At 41.2% G+C, this 21,217-nt stretch overlaps 1 protein-coding gene across 2 annotated transcripts in view; it reads left to right on the forward strand.

Annotated features, from left to right (window-relative positions):
* Window positions 1-19,587, forward strand: part of tnikb (TRAF2 and NCK interacting kinase b) — a 74,247-nt gene extending 54,660 nt beyond the window's left edge. Inside the window, exons 23-34 of one of the 2 annotated variants that reach the window (XM_061964994.1) lie at window positions 2,318-2,499; window positions 2,566-2,662; window positions 2,809-2,934; window positions 8,578-8,692; window positions 8,778-8,948; window positions 9,019-9,162; window positions 9,222-9,356; window positions 9,453-9,553; window positions 10,371-10,520; window positions 10,613-10,772; window positions 13,668-13,807; window positions 13,905-19,587. In XM_061964994.1, coding sequence (XP_061820978.1) covers window positions 2,318-2,499; window positions 2,566-2,662; window positions 2,809-2,934; window positions 8,578-8,692; window positions 8,778-8,948; window positions 9,019-9,162; window positions 9,222-9,356; window positions 9,453-9,553; window positions 10,371-10,520; window positions 10,613-10,772; window positions 13,668-13,807; window positions 13,905-13,988 — 1,605 coding nt within the window. In that variant the 3' untranslated portion in view covers window positions 13,989-19,587. The remainder of the gene's footprint in view (window positions 1-2,317; window positions 2,500-2,565; window positions 2,663-2,808; window positions 2,935-8,577; window positions 8,693-8,777; window positions 8,949-9,018; window positions 9,163-9,221; window positions 9,357-9,452; window positions 9,554-10,370; window positions 10,521-10,612; window positions 10,773-13,667; window positions 13,808-13,904) is intronic. The other variant, XM_061964993.1, reaches the window with a different exon arrangement.
* The last annotated feature ends 1,630 nt before the right edge of the window (window positions 19,588-21,217 follow it).

Below are 21,217 nucleotides of genomic sequence, written 5' to 3' on the forward strand. Positions count from 1 at the left end.
TCCCACTAAAATTCTTGGGGGTCCAAAAGAACCCCCCTCTTAAAGGTGTTAAAAATAAGTAATACAGTTTAAATTGTTTGGTTAACTTTCAACGCTTAAGTCTCTAGTCTCAGAGGGCTGCTCGTAAATAATTTATGATTATAACTGTATAGTGATTCACCTCATGATATTATTATATAATTGCCTATACATTTGATTATTATATTTTTTTACATACACTGTAAAATAAAATGTTGGATTTTGCAGTCAAAACAACTGTCGCCACAATTTTACGATAAAATATACGGTGGTTTTCCAGCATATTACTGTAAGTCGAAAAACAGTACTGTATTTTCCGGACTATAACACCCACTCTCACTCTTTCCCATGACTGTCAAGTCGTTGGGGGGATAACTGCGATGAAGAAGCAGCCAGTCTTTGCCAGTTCCCACGGTCCTTAGTGGCCGTCAATAGCTCTGGAGTCGGACTATGAGGTGCACTTAAAATCCTTTCATTTTCTCAAAACTCGACAGTGTGCCTTATAACCCGGTGCACCTAATATACGGAATACTTTTGGTTGTGCTTACCTACCTCAAAGCTATTTTGTTTGGTGCATGGTGAAATATTAAGTGTGACCAGTAGATGGCAGTCACACATAAGAGATACGTGTAGACTGCAATATGATGGCAGTCACACATAAGAGATATGTGTAGACTGCAATATGACTCAATGAATATGAAACAACACCAAGATTTTGTATGTTCCATTGAAAGTACAGAACTAGGGCTGCAACTAACAACTAATTTGCTAATCGATTAATCTGTCGAATATTACTTCGATTAATCGATTGATAATCGGATAAAAGAGACAAACTACATTTCTATCCTTTCCTGTATTTTATTGAAAAAAACAGCATACTGGCACCATACTTATTTTGATTATTGTTTCTCAGCTGTTTGTAAATGTTGCAGTTTATAATTAAAGGTTTATAAAAAATAAATACATTTAAAAAAAAGTAGCCTCTGCGCATGCGCTTAGCATAGATCCAACGAATCGATGACTAAATTAATCCCCAACTATTTTTATAATCGATTTTAATCGATTAGTTGTTGCAGCCCACACGACGCTCTAAAATCTATCAAAATGTTTTAGTATGACTTTGGTAAGCTATGAAGCCGCACCGCTCGATGGATTGTACTGTGCTTCAGCATAGAAGTATTATTATGGTGTGTGTATAAGGTAAGACATAATATCTGGCGTTTTGTTTCGCAATATTATGCAAAAGCAACTTTTCTTACCTTCTGGTGCCCGCTGATCTGTATTTGGGATCTGCATAAGTCCTGAAAATTTGCACGCCTTTGTAGTCCGTGCCGACACCGTAGTCGATAAGCTTCTGCTTTTTGTCTATCTTCTTGTTATGTGACATTCATCCTCCGCTGTTGCCATTTCTAATATAAAGTAGTGTAAAGTTCTTACTTATATCTGTCAGTAAACTTGCCATGAAAGCACTAAAACATACCGGTATAGTGAGTTTACATTATTCACCCAAGGAACTTTAGTTATTAGAGTGTTCCAGTTGGACGGTTTTTCACGGGACACATTTCCGGCGTTGTTATTGCACTAGTGAGCCATGGATGAGGAGATACTGCTCCGTTATTGATTGAAGTCTGAATGTCATTAAAACAGTTAGCTCCATCTTTTGACACTTCTTCCACTCCCGTCCTTGCACGCTACACCGCTACAACAAAGATGACGGGGGAAGACGCTGTCGAAGGTAAAATAAATAAGACCACCCACAAAACGGCGCATCCTGAAGCGACTGTCAGAAAGCAGCTTGAAGATGATCTGTAAAACATCATCTATGCAACATTTTGACCATTATATCTGCACCTTATTGCTCTTTTATCCTGCACTACCATGAGCTAATGCAATGAAATTTAGTTCTTATCTGTACTGCAAAGTTCAAATTTGAATGACAATAAAAGGAAGTCTAAGTCTAAGTCTAAAGAACCAGCATTACATGTTATGTAGACCACAGTCTTTTCAGTTCAGGAAAAAAATCATAATATGACCCCTTTAATGCGCCCTATAATCCGGTGCACCTTTTGTATGAAAATAAACCTGACGAGACCCGCTCATCGGCAGTGCGCCTTATAATCCGGTGCGCCCTATGGTCCGGAAAATACAGTAGTATTTTTAGAATGTGCCACGGGCCGTTAAAACCTTGGCTGCGAGCCACAAATGCCCCCCCTCCGGGCCTCACTTTGGACACCCCTGCTCTACGATGACTCGGTGGCGTTCTAAACTGCATCCATAACCCCGCCTCCTCTTCCTCCAGGACCTCACGGCGTTGGCCAAGGAGCTGCGGGAGCTGCGACAGGGCGAGGAAACCAGCCGCCCGCCCGTCAAGGTCACGGACTATTCCTCGTCCAGCGAGGAGTCTCACAGCAGCGAGGATGAGGACGGCGAGGGGGGCGCCAACGACGGAACGGTGGCCGTGAGCGACATCCCTCGCATCATGTGAGTACCAGCAGGTGGCGCCGGTGTGGAGGGAAGAACCGAGCGGTGAAAGAGAATGTCTTGCAGGCCGGCGGCCAGCAAAGGAGGGAGCGAGGGCATGATGGGAGGACACAACGACTCGCACGGAAACAACTCCCGGGACGGCACCCTAATGATGCGTGAGGTGAGACCCTTCTGGCGGCGCCCGTCGCTCTCCTCCTCACTTTTGACTTCCTGCCACCCACCCACCATCCAAAAAGCCCACAGAGTCCTGCCGGCCCCCTCGCTGCACGTTCACAGCCGCCCGCCCCCTTTTCTCTCTTCTTCCAGAGACGTGGCGAGCGGAGGCGGAGCTCCACCGCCAGCAACGGCGTCCTCGGTATTGCTAATCTCTTTGCCGACACCTCCGAGCTCCCCGATTTGGTGCAGCCAGGCACTTCCCCCCCGGTCGCCCAAGTAGGTCGATTAAATTCAGAGTTTGGCCCAAAAAACCCGAAAGCCTCACCCTGTCATCCCCACACCGTGATCCCACTCGTCCTTTATTGATGCTGTCCTTCCTGTGGACATGCAGAAAAACAAATGTGCTCCTTTCAAGATCCCTGTCTCCGACCCGCAAAGTTCCTCCCAGACTTCCTTGAGCTCATATGGTAGCTGTTACCATAGCAACCTTTAAACAGTCCCTCCAGGATTGTCATTCTCAAACTGCTCACCACCAAAGAATCCCCTCATTGTATGAATGCTCCAAAGCATCAACTTCTTCTTCTTCTTTTCCAGATTTTGGCGCGCTCTACCTTCCACATTTTTTATCCGATTCAAACCGTTCCAACTTCAAACCCTTCAGCCTATTCGGGAATCGCAGACTTTCCCTTGACAAATTCCAAAAATTCCCAGAATTCCATTTTTCCCATTTGAAATGAATTAGCCATTTTTCAAACTTCCACCATTTCCACATTTTTCAACCTATTCAAACCATTCCACCTTCAACATATTCCACCATCCTAGAAATTCCAACTACCTTTTTTCCAAGTAAAAAAAAATTCAGGGATTTTCCAGAGTTCCTGGTTTTCCACCCTTTTTTCTGGCGACAACTCTTCCCACATTTTTCAACGCATTTCAACTGTTCCACCGTCAAAACGTTCCTCTTAATCAGGACAAAAAACAAAGTTGTTTTTTTGAACTGGAAAAATTCCCGGTTTTCCCGAAATTTCAGGAATTCCGTAATACCATTTCTCATACCAGCATGTTACTACTTCAACATTTCTCAACAACGTTGAGAACTTGTTGAATTAGGTCCTGATGTTGAGCAACTCAAACATAGCGTTGAAACAACATGCTTTTGACAACCTTTAATCAATTTTGGGTTCTGACGTTGAATTGACCATTGAAATGTGGTCATTTCCCAACAAATAGTCTACAACACAAATACAACGCTGAAAAAACATGCTTTTTGACGACGTTTTTTCAATGTCGGGTCGTGACATTGATTTGATCATTGAAATTTGGTCATTTCCCAACTAATTTTCTACACCACAAATACAACGTTGAAACAACATGGTTTTAGACGTTTATTCAATGTCAGGCTGTGACGTTGATTTGATCATTGAAATTTGGTCATTTTCCAACCAATATTCTACAACACAAACACAACTTTGAAACAACATGCTTTTTGACGACGTTTAATCAATGTTGGGTTCTGAAGTTGATTTGATAACTGAAATTTGGTCATTTCCCAATCAATAGTCTACAACAAAAATACAACGTTGAAACAACATATATTTTACTACGTTTATTCAATGTCAAGTTCTGACATTGATGTGATCATTATTTGGTAATTTCCCAACCAATAGTCTACAACACAAAGACAACGTTGACACAACTTGCTTTTTGACGACGTTTAATCAATGTCAAGTTGTGACTTTGATTTGACCATTGAAATTTGGTCATTTCCCAACCTATATTCTACAACACAAATACAACGTTGAAACAACATACTTTTTAAAGACGTTTATTCTATGTCAGGTTGTGACATTGATTTGATCATTGAAATTTGGTAAATTTCCAACCAGTATTCTACAACACAAATACAACGTTGAAATAACATGCTTTTTGACAACATTTAATCAATGTCAGATTGTGACGTTGATTTGACCATTGAAATTTGGTCATTTCCCAACCAATATTCTACAACACAAATACAACGTTGAAACAACATACTTTTTGACGACGTTTATTCTATGTCAGGTTGTGACGTTGATTTGATCATTGAAATTTGGTCATTTCCCAACCAATATTCCACAACACAAATACAACGTTGAAACAACATACCTTTTGACGACGTTTATTCTATGTCAGGTTGTGACGTTGATTTGATCATTGAAATTTGGTCATTTTCCAACCAATTTTCTACAACACAATTACAACGTTGAAACAACATACTTTTTGACAACGTTTGTTCAATGTCAGGTTGTGACATTCATTTGACCATTGAAATTTGATAATTTCTCAACCAACAACGCGGATCCAACGTTAGACATCAACGTTGTCTCGATTTACAAATACAACTATTCTGCAACGTTGTATCAAAGTCACTTTTAAAGGACGTGTATGTATAATCAACAATGTCTTGTGCCTGCTGGGGAATGGCTACAATAAGCACGTTTTGTAGCGCACAGCTTTTTAAACACGGTTTTAAGCATGATATTGATGAAGCATGTTCCCCAGAGTCACACGCGGCCCCCTGGAATCGCCCCCGCCTCACTATTGAGAAGGAATTCCCTAAGCGCAAATTGGAAAACAAATACTGTATTGATGTTTTACTCGTTTTATATCACACAGACTTCAAAGTAGACACAAGATTCCAGTTAGAGCACATACAGTACTCAGAGCTAATTGTCAAATGACTGTGCTATTAATAGTACTAATTAATTATAATTAGAAAAAGAAACAGCTCCAAAGTGGTGATGTTCTGGTGTAATCATTGGTGCTCTGTCGTCCACAAGTTTATTTTATGCTTAAAAATTGTTTGTCCATCTTCAACATTCATTTATGTGAACTGTTGAGAGAGAGTCTATAGCGATAATTCTTGTTGAAAATGAAAAACGACTAGACCGTGTCCTACAAAGGTTGGCGCGCTCTCTCTAGATTATCCCTCTGCTCGTGTGCTTTTGTTCTCCTTGCTGCCGCTCCCCGACGGACTTGTTTGGGCGTTGTCCAATGAAACTGAAAGTTAACTCAACATGTGTTTTGGACACACACAGATTCGTCACCTGTGTGAAGTTAGCCCTCCTTATCGTTGCAAATATAAAATAACACTGCCATTCGTTTGTGCTGTAAAAACATTTTGTTTGTGCAGTTTCTGTCATAATCTGTTGGCGCTGAACCCCAAGATGCAGAGATGGCAGGCGTAGCGCAGGAAAACATGACTTTAACAGGAGACAGGAAACAGAGGAACCAGTAAACAGGATAACAGGAGACAGCAAACAATCATAGAGCCCTGACTGGAGGGCGAGGCAGGCATAAATAGCAGCCAGCTGGTAGAAAACAGGTGTGGCCAGGCTGCCAATCAGGGACAGGTGAGGGGAAATAGCGCTCCGGGAGACAAGGGGGAAATGGAACTAAAATAAGAGCGCTGACAGGAAATAAACACCAACTAAGGAAACATAACAAGACGTGAATGTGACAAGATCGTCACAGTTTCGGTTTTTAAGTCATTCTAAAACAAATTTTCTGACTAGTGATGTCATCCAGCCCCCGCCCCACTTGTCAAAATCTCACCAAACTGGTCTGTTTTGTTTATGCTGCAATTGTTTTTGTCTATTGTAGTTTTCATGTTATTAACGTGTTATTATCTATAACGATCCACCCCAACCTTGTCAAAACCTCCCCAAATGTGTCCCATTTGTTTGTGTTATGTTTTTGCTGTAAGATTTTTGTGTAACATTATAGTTTTTTTGTTATTAACTGATATAGATTTTATGTTATTAACATGTTACTATTGACAACCAGCCCCCCAACCTTGTCAAAACCTCCCCAAACGTGTCCCATTTGTTTGTTGTAAATTTTTTTGTGTAACATTATAGTTTTTATGTTATTAACTATTATAGATTATATGTTATTAACGCGTTACTATTCTTAACCAGACCCCCAACCTTGTCAAAACCTCCCCAGACTTGTCCCATTTGGTTGTGCTGCAAAAAAATTTTTGTCTAACTACTATAGTTTATGTTTTTAACGTTTTATTATTCATAACCAGCCCCATAACCTTAAAACTGTAATAGTTAGGGAAATAAATTGCAGCACAAACAATTGGGGCAGGTTTGGGGAGATTTTGTGGGGACTGGTTGACATGACTAGATATAAAATGTATTTTACAATAACTTAAAGATTGTAACGGTACAAAGGAAGTTTTTTACGACTCAAACTAGCGCAAACGAAAGGCAGTGTTATTTTAATATTTGCCATGTAAAGGGGGGCCAACTTCACACAGGTACATTTGGCCGTTCTCGCTTCGTCTCGTTTCTGGCACCTCTTCTCACCATCGAAACCTCCGTGTGTGTATTTGCAAAGGTAAAAACACGGGGGGGACTCATTGTGTTTTGTCCATGAACAGAACACATGAACAGGCAGTGAGACTCTATATGTATTCCACTCTGCTTTAAAGTGGAAAATATTCCGCTAACGTTGCCTTACCCTGGATAAATAAAGGTAAATAAATACGTGTAACCTAGTACGTCAGGACGCGAGTGTGTTGGTTAATGTTTATATATTTCATTACCCGGAAGGCACAGCACTGTCGACAGGAATCCGATAATTGGGCCGTTTGATCAATAAGGAGTTGATATATTGTTGCACCTTTTTTACGGCACAAACTAGCACAAACAAAAGGCAGTTTTATTTTAATATTTGCCATGATAAGTGGGGCCAACTTCACACAGGTACATTTGGCCACTCTCGCTTCATTTCGTTCCTGGCACCTCTTCTCACCATCGAAACCTGTGTGTGTATTTACAAAGGTAAAAACACAGGATGTACTCATTGTGTTTTGTCCATGAACAGAACAAAGTGAACAGGCATTGAGACTCTCTTTGTATTCCACTCTGCTTTAAGGTGGAAAATATTCCGCTAACATTGCCTCACCCTGGATAAATAATGGTAAATTAATAAATAAATACGTGTAACCTAGGACGTCAGGACACTGGTGTGTTGGTTATTTTTTATATATTACATTACCCAGAAGGTTTAGCGCTGTCGACAGGAATCCGAAGTAGATCTGACCGCGATAATTGGGCCGTTTGATCAATATGGAGTTACTGTTACACCTTTTTTACGGCACAAACTAGAACAAACGAAAGGCAGTATTATTTTTAATATTTGCCATGATAAGGGGGGCCAACTTCACACAGATACATTTGGCCACTCTCGCTTTGTCTCGTTCCTGGCACCTCTTCTCACCATCGAAACCAAAGACGAGATTATGTGTGTGTATTTACAAAGATAAAAACACAAGGTTTACTCATTGTGTTTTGTCCATGAACAGAACAAACTAAACAGGCAGTGAGACTCTATCTGTATTCCACTCTGCTTTAAGGTGGAAAATATTTTGCTAACGTTGCTTACACTGGATAAAAAAAAGGAAATAAATACGTGTAACCTAGGACATCAGGACGCTGGTGTGTTGGTTAATGTTTATGTATTACCTTACCCAGAAGGCTTAGTGCTGTCGACAGGAATCAGAAGTAGATCTGAGTGCGATCAACAAGGACTTGATATACTGTTACATCTTTTTTACGGCACAAACTAGCACAAAATAAAGGCCGTTTTATTTTAATATTTGCCATGATAAGTGGGGCCAACTTCACTCAGGTATATTTGGCCACTCTCGCTTCGTCTCGTTCCTGGCACCTCTCCTCACCATCGAAACCTAAAGAGTTGATATACTGTTACACCTTGTCGTTCTTGTTTTGTCTACACAAGAAACTAACGAATTGAGTTTGCGTGAATTGGCGCGACCTTGCTTATTCCTGGAGGAACTGTTTAATTGGAGACTTTGACTGGAGCCTGTCAAGCTTGTGGCTAAGCTGTGTTTTCTCTGTCTGGTAGTACGGGATGGGAGGCGGCGGTGGCCTCAGCTCCAAGGCCTCCTTCACGCCATTCGTGGATCCGAGGGTTTACGGGACTTCTCCGACGGACGACGAGGACAACATCTCCGCTTCAGGTGGCTTTTAATCGCTTGCCGTAGACACGTCGTGTTTCCACGATGCTGCGTGCTAACCACCTGTTTTGTGGCGGCGTCGCTGCAGCCATGTTTGCCGACGAGCTGCTGAAGCAGGAGCAGGCGCGCCTCAATGAAGCCCGCAAGATCTCGGTGGTCAACGTTAACCCCACCAACATCCGACCGCACAGCGACACGCCGGAGATCCGCAAGTACAAGAAGCGCTTCAACTCCGAGATCCTGTGCGCTGCTCTGTGGGGTGAGCCGGCGCCGCCGTTCATACGATCCGCATCGCTCTCGTCCACGCTCTTACACGTGCATTTGCACAGGAGTGAACCTGCTGGTGGGAACCGAGAACGGCCTGATGCTGCTGGACCGCAGTGGGCAGGGCAAAGTCTACAACCTCATCAACCGCCGCCGCTTCCAGCAGATGGACGTCCTGGAGGGTCTCAACGTCCTGGTCACCATCTCAGGTGGGCTCCTCGGAACGCGCTCGTCGAGGCTCAAATTCAACACCTTTTCTTGGGAGCAGGCAAGAAGAACAAGCTGCGCGTGTACTACCTGTCTTGGCTGAGGAACAGGATACTCCACAACGACCCCGAGGTGGAGAAGAAGCAGGGCTGGATCACCGTGGGCGAGCTGGAGGGCTGCGTGCACTACAAAGTCGGTACGGAGGTCTTGTTTGCGTCACAGGGAGCTTCAAGAAGGACGCCCGTTCTTTAACATCTGGCAGAACATTGAACTCAACTCTTCTGTGCTGCAGTCAAGTACGAGAGGATCAAGTTCTTGGTGATCGCCCTGAAGAACGCAGTGGAGATCTACGCCTGGGCTCCTAAACCTTACCACAAGTTCATGGCCTTCAAGGTGAGACATCAATAAGTACATTCATTGGGTCAATTAGAGATGTCCAATAATGGCTTTTTTGCCGATGTCCGATATTCCGATATTGTCCAACTCTTAATTACCGATTCCGATATCAACTGATACCGATATATACAGTCGTGGAATTAACACACTAGTATGCCTAATTTTGTTGTGATGTCCCGCTGGATGCATTAAACAATGCAACAAGGTTTTCCAAAATAAATCAACTCAAGTTATGGAAAAAAATGCCAACATGGCACTGCCATATTTATTATTAAAGTCACAAAGTGCATTATTTTATTTAACATGCCTCAAAACAGCAGTTTGGAATTTGGGACATGCTCTCCCTGAGACAGCATGAGGAGGTTGAGGTGGGCAGGGTAGGGGGTAAGGGGGGTGTATATTGTAGCGTCCCGGAAGAGTTAGTGCTGCAAGGGTTTCTGGGTATTTGTTCTGTTGTGTTTATGTTGTGTTACGGTCTGGATGTTCTCCCGAAATGTGTTTGTCATTCTTGTTTGGTGTACTTGACAGATGGTAACTGTTAGCATACTAACATTAGCATGCTAACTTAGTACTTGACACATGTTCATTTTTAGCTGATTTTTGGAGCTATACACATCAGTCATATAGAGTAAATTGGTATTTGACACATGCTAACTTTTTTTTGGTAATTTTGGAGCCATACACAACAGTCATATAACTTAGCACTCGAAGCAGTCTAACTGCTAGCATGCTGATGTTAGCATTTCATTTCCTACTTTGGTCCTTTTCTGTCCATGCAAGTTCTATAAATCACCAACTTTGTCGTGTCTGTCAGTCCTTCACGGAGCTGCAGCACCGCCCCCTGCTGGTAGACTTGACAGTGGAAGAAGGGCAGAGGTTAAAGGTCATCTACGGCTCCAGCGCAGGCTTCCACGTCGTCGATGTGGACTCTGGTAACCCCTACGACATCTACATCCCCTCACATGTACGTGTGCGACGGGGGAAGGAAGGACCGGTTTCGGCATCACCCTGTTTCCATGGCGACCCACGTCAACTCTGTGTGTCGTCCCCTGACAGATTCAGGGTCAGGTGACCCCGCACGCCATCGTGGTTCTGCCCAAGACGGACGGCATGGAGATGCTGCTGTGTTACGAGGACGAGGGCGTCTACGTCAACACCTACGGCCGCATCACCAAGGATGTGGTGCTGCAGTGGGGCGAGATGCCCACTTCTGTCGGTACGTCCTCTGACTTTTCTCCTGAACCTGCCATATTATCATATATATCACCATTATTTATTTTTTCCCACAAAAGTGTATTGGAGGTGTGCTAAATGTTGACAGTCTAAAAATTATTTTAGTAAGCACACCATTTTGTGTGTCTGTACCTTTAATGCTAATGAGGTGGGTTTGGCCAAGAAGCCCTATTGTGTAGTTCAGTGTTTTTCAACCTTTTTTGAACCAAGGCACATTTTTGGCGTTGAAAAAATCCGGAGGCACACCACCAGCAGAAATCAATAAAAAACTAAACTAGAGATGTCCGATAATATCGGACTGCCGATATTATCGGCCGATAAATGCTTTAAAATGTAATATCGGAAATTATCGGTATCGGTTTTAAAAAGTAAAATTTATGACTTTTTAAAACGCCGCTGTGTACACGGACGTAGGGAGAAGTACAGAGTGCCAATAAACCTTAAAGACACTGCCTTTGCGTGCCGGCCCAATCACATAATATCTACGGCTTTTCACACACACAAGTGAATGCAAATCATACTTGGTCAACAGCCATAGAGGTCACACTAAGGGTGGCCATATAAACAACTTTAACACTGTTAGAAATATGCGCCACACTGTGAACCCACACCAAACAAGAATGACAAACACATTTCGGGAGAACATCCTCATCGTAACACAACATAAACACAACAGAATAAATACCCAGAACCCCTTGCAGCCCTAACTCTTCCGGGACGCTACAATATACACCACGTCACTGAATTCATTCAATTTTCTGCCTATTAGCAGGGATGATTTATTTTCGGATGTGTAGCGAAGCTCCTTTTTTTTTCTTTTTTTTTAATTATACAAAGCTTTTCTGTAAAACAATGGGTAAAATTTTAGCTAAATCTGCATTTTTTTTTCTTCTAATTTTAAATGTTTTGTTTTATTCTGAACTGAAATTCCCGGTTGAATCGTTAATTCCTGTGAATTTATTTGTATTTCTGCTCATTTGCAGAGGGGGAAGAAACAAAATGATCACGTCTGTCCCTGACTGACGTATAATTGACATGACCTTAGGCTGTATTTTAAGATGTGTAGCAAAGCCTCTTGGCTTTTTACAGCGTTATCTTCCGGGAAGTGGTGGTGTGCACGCAGGGGGTGGGCTAATCTATCATGTCCAATATTAAGGTTATTCTGTCTTTAAATGTGAGTTTAAACACACTGTAGGAGACATATTGGCCTAACATGCTCACCCTAGTGTTCTTGTATTTCTACCATTCTTGAGACAACAAGGAAAAGTACCTTCCATATGAGGACCGGCGAACAAGTTAGGACATAAATCATGGTCCTAATACGGAAAACCATTGCATCTAATAGAGAATGTCTAATATGCAACCCCTTGTGGTGAAATCTATCAAAATTAGGTTGGTCCCAAAAAGGAGGGATTTTTCAAATGAACTGTGTGTCGGTTTTAAAAGTGCTCCCCGTCTGGTCAACATATGAAATAACAAGTATGTGTAAACAATTGAAGTGCTATACCTTGAAGTAAATGATGAACATTAAAAACCAATTACAAAATGAAAAATAACTAAATGCTGACCTTTTTTATATTTGCGTAGTTTGTATACATCATTAATGTTGTAAATACAAATCTTTATATATCTAGAAAGGGTGGTCCTAAAAAGGTAGGCATTTTTCTGGGGTCTCAAGAAGGTAACAAATACAAGAATGTGTGTGTTCGTTTTTGTATTTCTACCCTTCTTGAGACATCAACAAGGAAAAGTACCGTCCATATGAGGACCGGTGATCAAGTTGGGACATAAATCATGGTCCCAATATGGAAAACCATTGCATCTAATAGAGAATGTCTCATTTGCACCCCTGGTGGTGAAATCTATCAAAATGAGGGTGGTGTCAAAAAGGAGAGATTTTTCAAATTGATTGTATGTCGGTTTTAAAAGTGCTCCCCCTCTGGCCAACATATGAAATAACAAGGGTGTGTATAAATTTGAAGTGCTCCCCCTCTGGTCAACATATGTAATAACAAGTGTGTAAGAAAATGAAATGGGCCCCCTATGGCCAAAATTAATTTAAAAAAATTAATAAATAGGTATTGTAATACCTTGAAGTAAATAATGAAGATTAAAAACCAATTACAAACAAAAAAATAACTAAAAGCTTACCTTTTTTATATTTGCGTAGTTTGTATATATCATTAATGTTGTAAATACAAATCTTTATATACCTAGAAAGGGTGGTCCTAAAGAGGTAGGCATTTTTCTGGGGTCTCAAGAAGGTAACAAATACAAGAATATATATGTGTGTGTGTGTTTGTGTTTGTGTGTGTGTGTGTTCGTTTTTGTATTTCTACCCTTCTTGAGACATCAACAAGGAAAAGTCGCTTCCATATGAGGACTGGTGATCAAGTGAGGACATAAATCATGGTCCCAATACAGAAAAACATTGCATTTAATAGAGAATGTCTCATTTTCACCCCTGGTGGTAAAATCTATCAAAATGAGGGTGGTCCCAAAAAGGAGGGATTTTTCAAATTGATTGTATGTCGGTTTTAAAAGTGCGCCCCCTCTGGCCAACATATGAAATAACAAGTATGTGTAAAAATTTGAAGTGCTCCCCCTCTGGCCAACATATGTAATAAGTGTGTGTAAGGAATTGAAATGTGCCCCCTTTTGGCCAAAATTAGTTTTAAAAAAAACAAAAACAAAATATGTATATAGACATACTGTAATACCTTGACGTAAATAATGAAGATTAAAAACCAATTACAAATAAAAAAAAATTAAAAAACAACTAAAAACTTACCTTTTTTATATATATGTGTGTGTGTGTGTGTGTGTGTGTGTGTGTGTGTGTGTGTGTGTGTGTGTGTGTGTGTGTGTGTGTGTGCAGCCTACATCCACTCCAACCAGATCATGGGCTGGGGAGAGAAGGCCATCGAGATCCGCTCGGTGGAGACGGGACACCTGGACGGTGTTTTCATGCACAAGCGAGCTCAGCGGCTAAAGTTCCTGTCCGAGAGGAACGACAAGGTGAGGGAGCCGCAAACCGCGTGACCCTTTAACGTTGACTGTCGCCCGCACGTGTCATGGCTGCAGGAAAGAGCTCGTCCTTCTGCATTGTGTCCAGGTCTTCTTCGCGTCCGTGCGCTCCGGAGGCAGCAGCCAGGTCTTCTTCATGACCCTCAACAGAAGCTCCATGATGAACTGGTAACCCACTCTTGACACGCCATGGGGGTGTAGAAACCTTGTCGTCAGGCGCTGTCGCCCAGGAGCTCCACTTGAGGCTCGCGGTCACTCTCGACAGCCACGGACTGCGATGACATGACGCCGAGTAGCCTTTGACTCTCCCCCCCCCCCTGTGGCCGTCTGGGGAACTGCGGACGCGTTGTAGCACATCACTTCCTACCCTCCCGCCCCGTACTTCCTGGATCTGCTCCAACGCCAAATCCCTTGTCGATTGGGCGAATTAAGGGTTTTTGTCGCATAATAGCAAACGAGTAGATCACTTTGGGCATCTTGAAGGAAAAAGAGGGAAAGCAACTTCTCAACAAAGATGATAGCAAAGCTTTTTCGGGAGTTTCCGGTCAGTTTTGGTAGTCAGGAGTGAACATCCGTAATTAACTCGACCATTCCCTCCCTTTCCTTGTCCCGTCACTGGAAAGTCACATTTTCTTTTGCTTTCCTTCAAGTTCAGACAGAGTAGCGTTTATTTTTTTCTCAGTGAACCAAGCCACGGGCTGGTTGGCCCATGAAAAAGAAAAATCTCAACAATTTGCGATGCAGCAGAGGCGGATATCTTGTAGCTAATTCTTCTGAGTATTCTTTGAGCGACGTGCTCCTCTTGCATTTAGACCACTTGACAAAGGGTGCTGCTCACATTCATCAAAGTGCTGCTCAAAGACCTTCTTGTCTCGCCTAGTGCCGCCAAAATGACACCAGGGCAGACCTTTTCATACCTGGCTGCTGCTGTCTGCGCGCAATGCAACTGTGTAAATACTCACTTGTTCTTTGTTTTTGTGGGGGGCACACCCGGATTGTAGTCTCCTCCACGGGTGGGAGTTTTGCACAACATTGTCACTTTGTGCATGCCAACTCACCTTGTCGTCACCCCCTTTGATCGGACACAACGTGACAACAAGAACAAAAACGTACCAGCAGACACGTGTTCATAGCAGAGCTGGTTACGGTTCCCTTCACCTTTGGGGATCCTGGGACCTTTGAGGGTTTTTCCGTTGCTTTTGAAGATGGCATCATGCAACAGGAGTCGTAATGGGATTCATCTCAAGATTGGCGTTGTCCGTTGGTCGATAAGTTATTTTTAGCTCCCGTATTTTTCGGATTATAAGTCGCTCCGGAGTATAAGTCGCACCGGCCAAAAATGCATAATAAAGAAGGAAAAAACATATATAAGTTGCACTGGAGTATAAGTCCCATTTTTGGGGGAAATTTATTTGATAAAAGCCAACACCAAGACTAGACATTTGAAAGGCAATTTAAAATAAATAAAGAATAGTGAACAACAGGCTGAATAAGTGTATGTTATATGAGGCATAAATAACCAACTGAGAACGTGCCTGGTATGTTAACGTAACATATTATGGTAAGAGTCATTCAAATAACTATAACATATAGAACATGCTATACATTTACCAAACAATCTGTCACTCCTAATCGCTAAATCCCGTGAAATCTTATACGTCTAGTCTCTTACGTGAATGAGCTAAATAATATTATTTGATATTTTACGCTAATGTGTTAATAATTTCACACATAAGTCGCTCCTGAGTATGAGTCGCACCCCCGGCCAAACTATGAAAAAAACTGCGACTTGTAGTCCGAAAAATACGGTATATACGCTGGAGCTCCCCCATTGACTCCCTTTTATAATGGCCATTTTTCGATATACTGTAAACCTTTTTCAAATGTTCTTGTAATCAGACCATATTTTTGGTACATTAGATGGAATCTTTACCTGACATGTTTCCTGAAAGACTGTTGTCTGCAGTCTTCTTCAGTCTACCAATCAGGTAGACTCGACAGGTCTTAGAACAGCTGATAGGCAACAGGTCACAGTGGTCCGGTGACCCTTCTGAAGAAGACTGCAGGCGACAGTGGAAACATGTCAGGTTAAGATTCCATCTAATATACCGAAAATATGGTCTGATTACAAGAACATTTGGAAAAGTATTTGAATAAGAAGACATAATGAGCCTTTTTGAGCATACTGTAAACCTGTGATTTTATAACGCTCTGTCCACGGGAACCTATTAAATCCAAACATTTCCCTCTCAAAATACAGCTGGAACTCAAAAAATTAGAATAGTATTCGAAAATTCTTTCATTTCAGCATTTCCACATCAAATGTGAAACTAATTGTGTGAATGCTCCAAAATGCATCTATTTATTCTTTTTCTTCTTCTCCAGATTTTGGCTCGCTCTACCTTCTCTACCTTCTGATTCAAACCGTTCCAACTTCACACTGTTCAGCCTATGGCTTATATAAGGCTTTCCCTTGACAAATTCAAAAAATTCCCATAATTCCAGGTTTTCCGGGACATTTTACCCATTCAAAATGAATTGGCCATTTTTCAAACTTCCACCATTTCCACATTTTCCAACTGATTCAAACCATTCCACCTTCAACGTATTCCACCATTCTGGACATTCAAATGATAATTTTTCCAAGTTAAAAAAATTCCAGGAATTGCCAGAATTTTTGTTTTTTTTCAACCCCTTTTTTCACGCTTTTTCCTGTCGACTACTCCTTTCACATTTTTCAACCCACTTCATTCAACCGTTGCACCATCGAAACATTCCTCTTAATCAGGACAAAAAACTAAGCTGTTTTTTGAACTGCAAAAATTCCCAGTTTTCCCAAAATTCCAGGAATTCCATAATACCATTTCTCAATTAAAAATGTCACTACTTAAACATTTCTCGACCAATTTGAAAAATTCTAACACCAGCCATTTCAACTCATTCAGAACATTCACAGTTTTTAGCATTTTCAAAAAAATTCCCAAAGTTCAAAGAAAGTCCAAAATTTCAAAGAAATTCTCAAATTTCTGAGAAATTACCAAATTTCAGAGAAATTCCCATATTTCAAAAAATTCCAGGAATTCCCAGAAATCCCGTTTTTTTTTCAACCCCTTTTTTCACCCTTTTTTCTGTCGACTACTCCTTTTACCTTTTTCAACCCACTTCAAACGTTCTGCCGACAAAACTTTCCTCTTAATCAGGACAAAAAACAAGGTTGTTTTTTGAACTGCAAAAATTCCCGGATTTTCCTGAAATTCCAGGAATTCCATAATACCATTTCTATTAAAAATGTTGCTACTTCAACATTTCTCGACCGATTTGAAAAATTCTAACACCAATCATTTCAACTCATTCAAAACATTCACGTTTTTGAGCATTTTCAAAAAAAAATCCTGCTTTTCCCGAAATCCCCAAATTTCAAAGAAATTCTCATTGAAATGAATGGGACAAATTTTTCCAAGTTGCACAATTTCCAAATTTTTCAACCTATTCAAACCGTTCCAACTTCAACGCATTCCACTCATCCTGGACATTCAAACAATAATTTTTCCAAGTCAAAAAAAAATTCCATGATGAACTGGTAACCCACTTCAACCGTTCCACCGTCAAAACTTTCCTCTCAATCAGGACAAAAAAACGAAGTTGTTTTTTGAACTGCAAAAATTCCCAGTTTTCCCAAAATCCCAGGAATTCCATAATACCATTTCTCAATTAAAAATGTCACTACTTAAACATTTCTCGACCGATTTGAAAAATTCTAACACCAACCATTTACTGAATTTTCAATCAGAACATTCAAATTTTTGAGCATTTTCAAAAAAATTCCCAAATTTCAAAGAAATTTCCAAATTTCAATTTTTTTTCCATATTTCAAAGAAATTTCAAAATTTCAAAGAAATTTCAAAATTTCAAAGAAATTTCAAAGAAATTTCAAAATTTCAAAGAAATTCCCATTGAAATGAATGGGACGTTTTTCCAAGTTGCACAATTTCCACATTTTTCAACCTATTCAAACCGTTCCAACTTCAACGCATTCCACTTATCCTGGACATTGAAACAATAATTTTTCCAAGTAAAAAAAAAAAAAATTCCAGGACTTCCCAGAACCCCTTTTTTCACCCTTTTTTCTGTCGACTACTCCTTTCACATTTTTCAACCCACTTCAACCGTTCCGCCGTCAAAACTTTCCTCTTTATCAGGACAAAAATTCCCGCTTTTCCCGAAATTCCAGGAATTCCGTAATACCACTTCTCAATTAAAAATGTCACTACTTCAACATTTCTCGACCGATTTGAAAAATTCCAACACCAACAATTTAAACTCATTCAAAACATTCGCATTTGTGAGCATTTTCAAAAAAAATCCCGCTTTTCTCGAAATTCCTAAATTTCAATGAAATTCCCATTGAAATGAATTGGACATTTTTCCAAGTTGCACAATTCCAACATTTTTCAACTTATTCAAACCATACCAACTTCAACACATTCCACTCATCCTGGAAATTCTAACTAACACTTTCCCAAGTTCCAAACCAAATTCCAGTTTTCCTGGAAATTCAAACTCTTCAACATTAAAACCATTTCCACATTCAAACTATTCTTACATTCATACTACATTCTGTCAGCATTTCACTTCAACCTCAGCATTGGAGCATTCACACGCTATTCCTTCAGGACTATGCTAACATGCTAACAATAACATGCTTAGTTCTCATTAGTGAAAAAGCAAAAGATGAACTGCTAAATACCTGTTGAATTACCTAAAAAGCTAGCATGCCAATGTTAACTGTAACATGCGACAAGTACTAAAATAAATTACTATGTTTTTACCTGAAAAATATGACGAAGGCCTGTAAACCTACAAAAAAAAAGCATACAGGTATCATACGTCAAGTAACTGCAAAACTAGCACATGTCTAACAATTGTGACGCAGGCTGTTTTAAAATGAGCTACGGGCTACATTTTGGACACCCCTAGTTTAAACGCTTCACTCATGGTTCTGCTGTACCATTAACGTTGTGTTTGGCACTTTTTCACTTTGGCCCTCGGAGTCAAAAGGTTTGGGCACCCATGATCTAGAACAGGGGTGTCAAACTTGTTTTCATTGGGGGCCACATCGCAGTTATGGCTGCCCTCTGAGTGCCACTTGTAACATTGAATAATATATACATTTTAAATTGCTTCATTACACAATTATTTATTGTTATATATTTTTACGTACACTGTAAGAAAAATATGTAGATTTTAGAGTAAAGTTTAGCAGTGTTATGTTTTTATGCTAACATTTTGGCAATGGATACTGTAAATGTAAATGGGAAAAAAGTACCACTGTTTTACTTCTACGGTCGTTGTTTTTATGGTGTATTACTGTAAATGGAAAAACAATATTACATGTTTTTACTGTAAAATTCTGGCAACTGAGTTACCAGTTTTTTACCGAAAAATATTTTTTACAATGTACAATTTGATGGATAACTTAATTCAAAATCATGAGTCAAGCAGATCTTGAAGTCCTTTTTTTGATATTTGTTGCATTAGATTAAGTTCAAAATATGTGAAAATGCATGTATTTTTTTTCCTGTCAAAATAGAAAGTTGACTACATTTAGAAAGAAATAGACGCATGGTAATTCCAGGCCTTTGCGGGCCACATAAAATGAGGTGACGGGCCAGATATGGCCCCCGGGGCTTGAGTTTGACACGTGTGATCTAGAGATTTAGTCGTTTTCAAAAGTTTACATACACTTGTAAAGAACATAATGTCAAGGCTGTCTTGAGTTTCCAATCATTTCTACAGCTCTTATTTTTTTGTGATAGAGTGATTGGAGCACATACTTGTTGGTCACAAAAAACATTCATGAAGTTTGCTTCTTTTATGAATTTATTATGGGTCTACTGAAAATGTGAGCAAATCTGCTGGGTCAAAAGTATACATACAGCAATGTTAATATTTGGTTACATGTAAGTAAGTACATAAGTAAAGTAAGTACTAAGTAAGTAAGTGAAACAAAAATTGAGCTGTTTGGCCACAATACCCAGCAATATGTTTGGCGGAGAAAAGGTGAGGCCTTTAATCCCAGGAACACCACACCTACCGTCAAGCATGGCGGTGGTAGTATTATGCTCTGGGCCTGTTTTGCTGCCAATGGAACTGGTGCTTTACAGAGAGTAAATGGGACAATGAAAAAGGAGGATTACCTCCAAATTCTTCAGGACAACCTAAAATCATCAGGTTGGGTCTTGGGCGCAGTTGGGTGTTCCAAATGGTAAATGGGTTATACTTGTATAGCGCGTTTTTACCTTCAAGGTACTCAAAGCGCTTTGACACTATTTCCACATTCACCCATTCACACACACATTCACACACTGATGGCGGGAGCTGCAATGCAAGGCCCTAACCACGACCCATCAAGGACACAACGGACGTGACAATGTTGGTAGAAGGTGGGGATTGAACCAGGAACTCTCAGGTTGCTGGCACGGCCACTCTCCCACGCCATCCCCAAACATACGTCAAAAGTGGTAAAGGAATGGCTAAATCAGGCTGGAATGAAGGTTTTAGAATGGCCTTCCCAAAGTCCTGACTTAAACGTGTGGACAATGCTAAAGAAAACCAACAAATTTAGATGAACTGCACCAATTTGTCACCGATTCTGTTCATAACTTTTATGGACAGAATTTCTAGGCGCAGTCAAGGCGTTGAGGGGATCTGGTTTGGTGGCTGCAGGATTAGGTCTCTGCTTTTTGCAGATGATGTGGTCCTGATGGCTTCATCTGGCCAAGATCTTCAGCTCTCGCTGGATCGGTTCTCAGCCGAGTGTGAAGCGACTGGGATGTGAATCAGCACCTCCAAGTCCGAGTCCATGGTTCTCGCCCGGAAAAGGGTGGAGTGCCATCTTCGGGTTGGGGAGGAGACCCTGGCCCAAGTGGAGGAGTTCAAGTACCTGGGAGTCTTGTTCACGAGTGAGGGAAGAGTGGATGGTGAGATCGACAGGCGGATCGGTGCGGCGTCTTCAGTAATGCGGACGCTGTATCGATCCGTTGTGGTGAAGAAGGAGCTGAGCCGGAAGGCAAAGCTCTCAATTTACCGGTCAATCTACGTTCCCATCCTCACCTATGGTCATGAGCTTTGGGTTATGAAAAGGACAAGATCACGGGTACAAGCGGCCGAAATGATTTTCCTCCGCCGGGTGGCGGGGCTCTCCCTTACAGATAGGGTGAGAAGCTCTGTCATCCGGGGGGAGCTCAAAGTAAAGCCGCTGCTCCTCCACATCGAGAGGAGCCAGATGAGGTGGTTCGGGCATCTGGTCAGGATGCCACCCGATCGCCTCCCTCGGGAGGTGTTTAGGGCACGTCCGACCGGTAGGAGGCCACGAGGAAGACCCAGGACACGTTGGGAAGA

This window comes from Nerophis lumbriciformis, linkage group LG07 (genome assembly GCF_033978685.3).
Source record: "Nerophis lumbriciformis linkage group LG07, RoL_Nlum_v2.1, whole genome shotgun sequence".
Lineage (NCBI taxonomy): Eukaryota > Metazoa > Chordata > Actinopteri > Syngnathiformes > Syngnathidae > Nerophis > Nerophis lumbriciformis.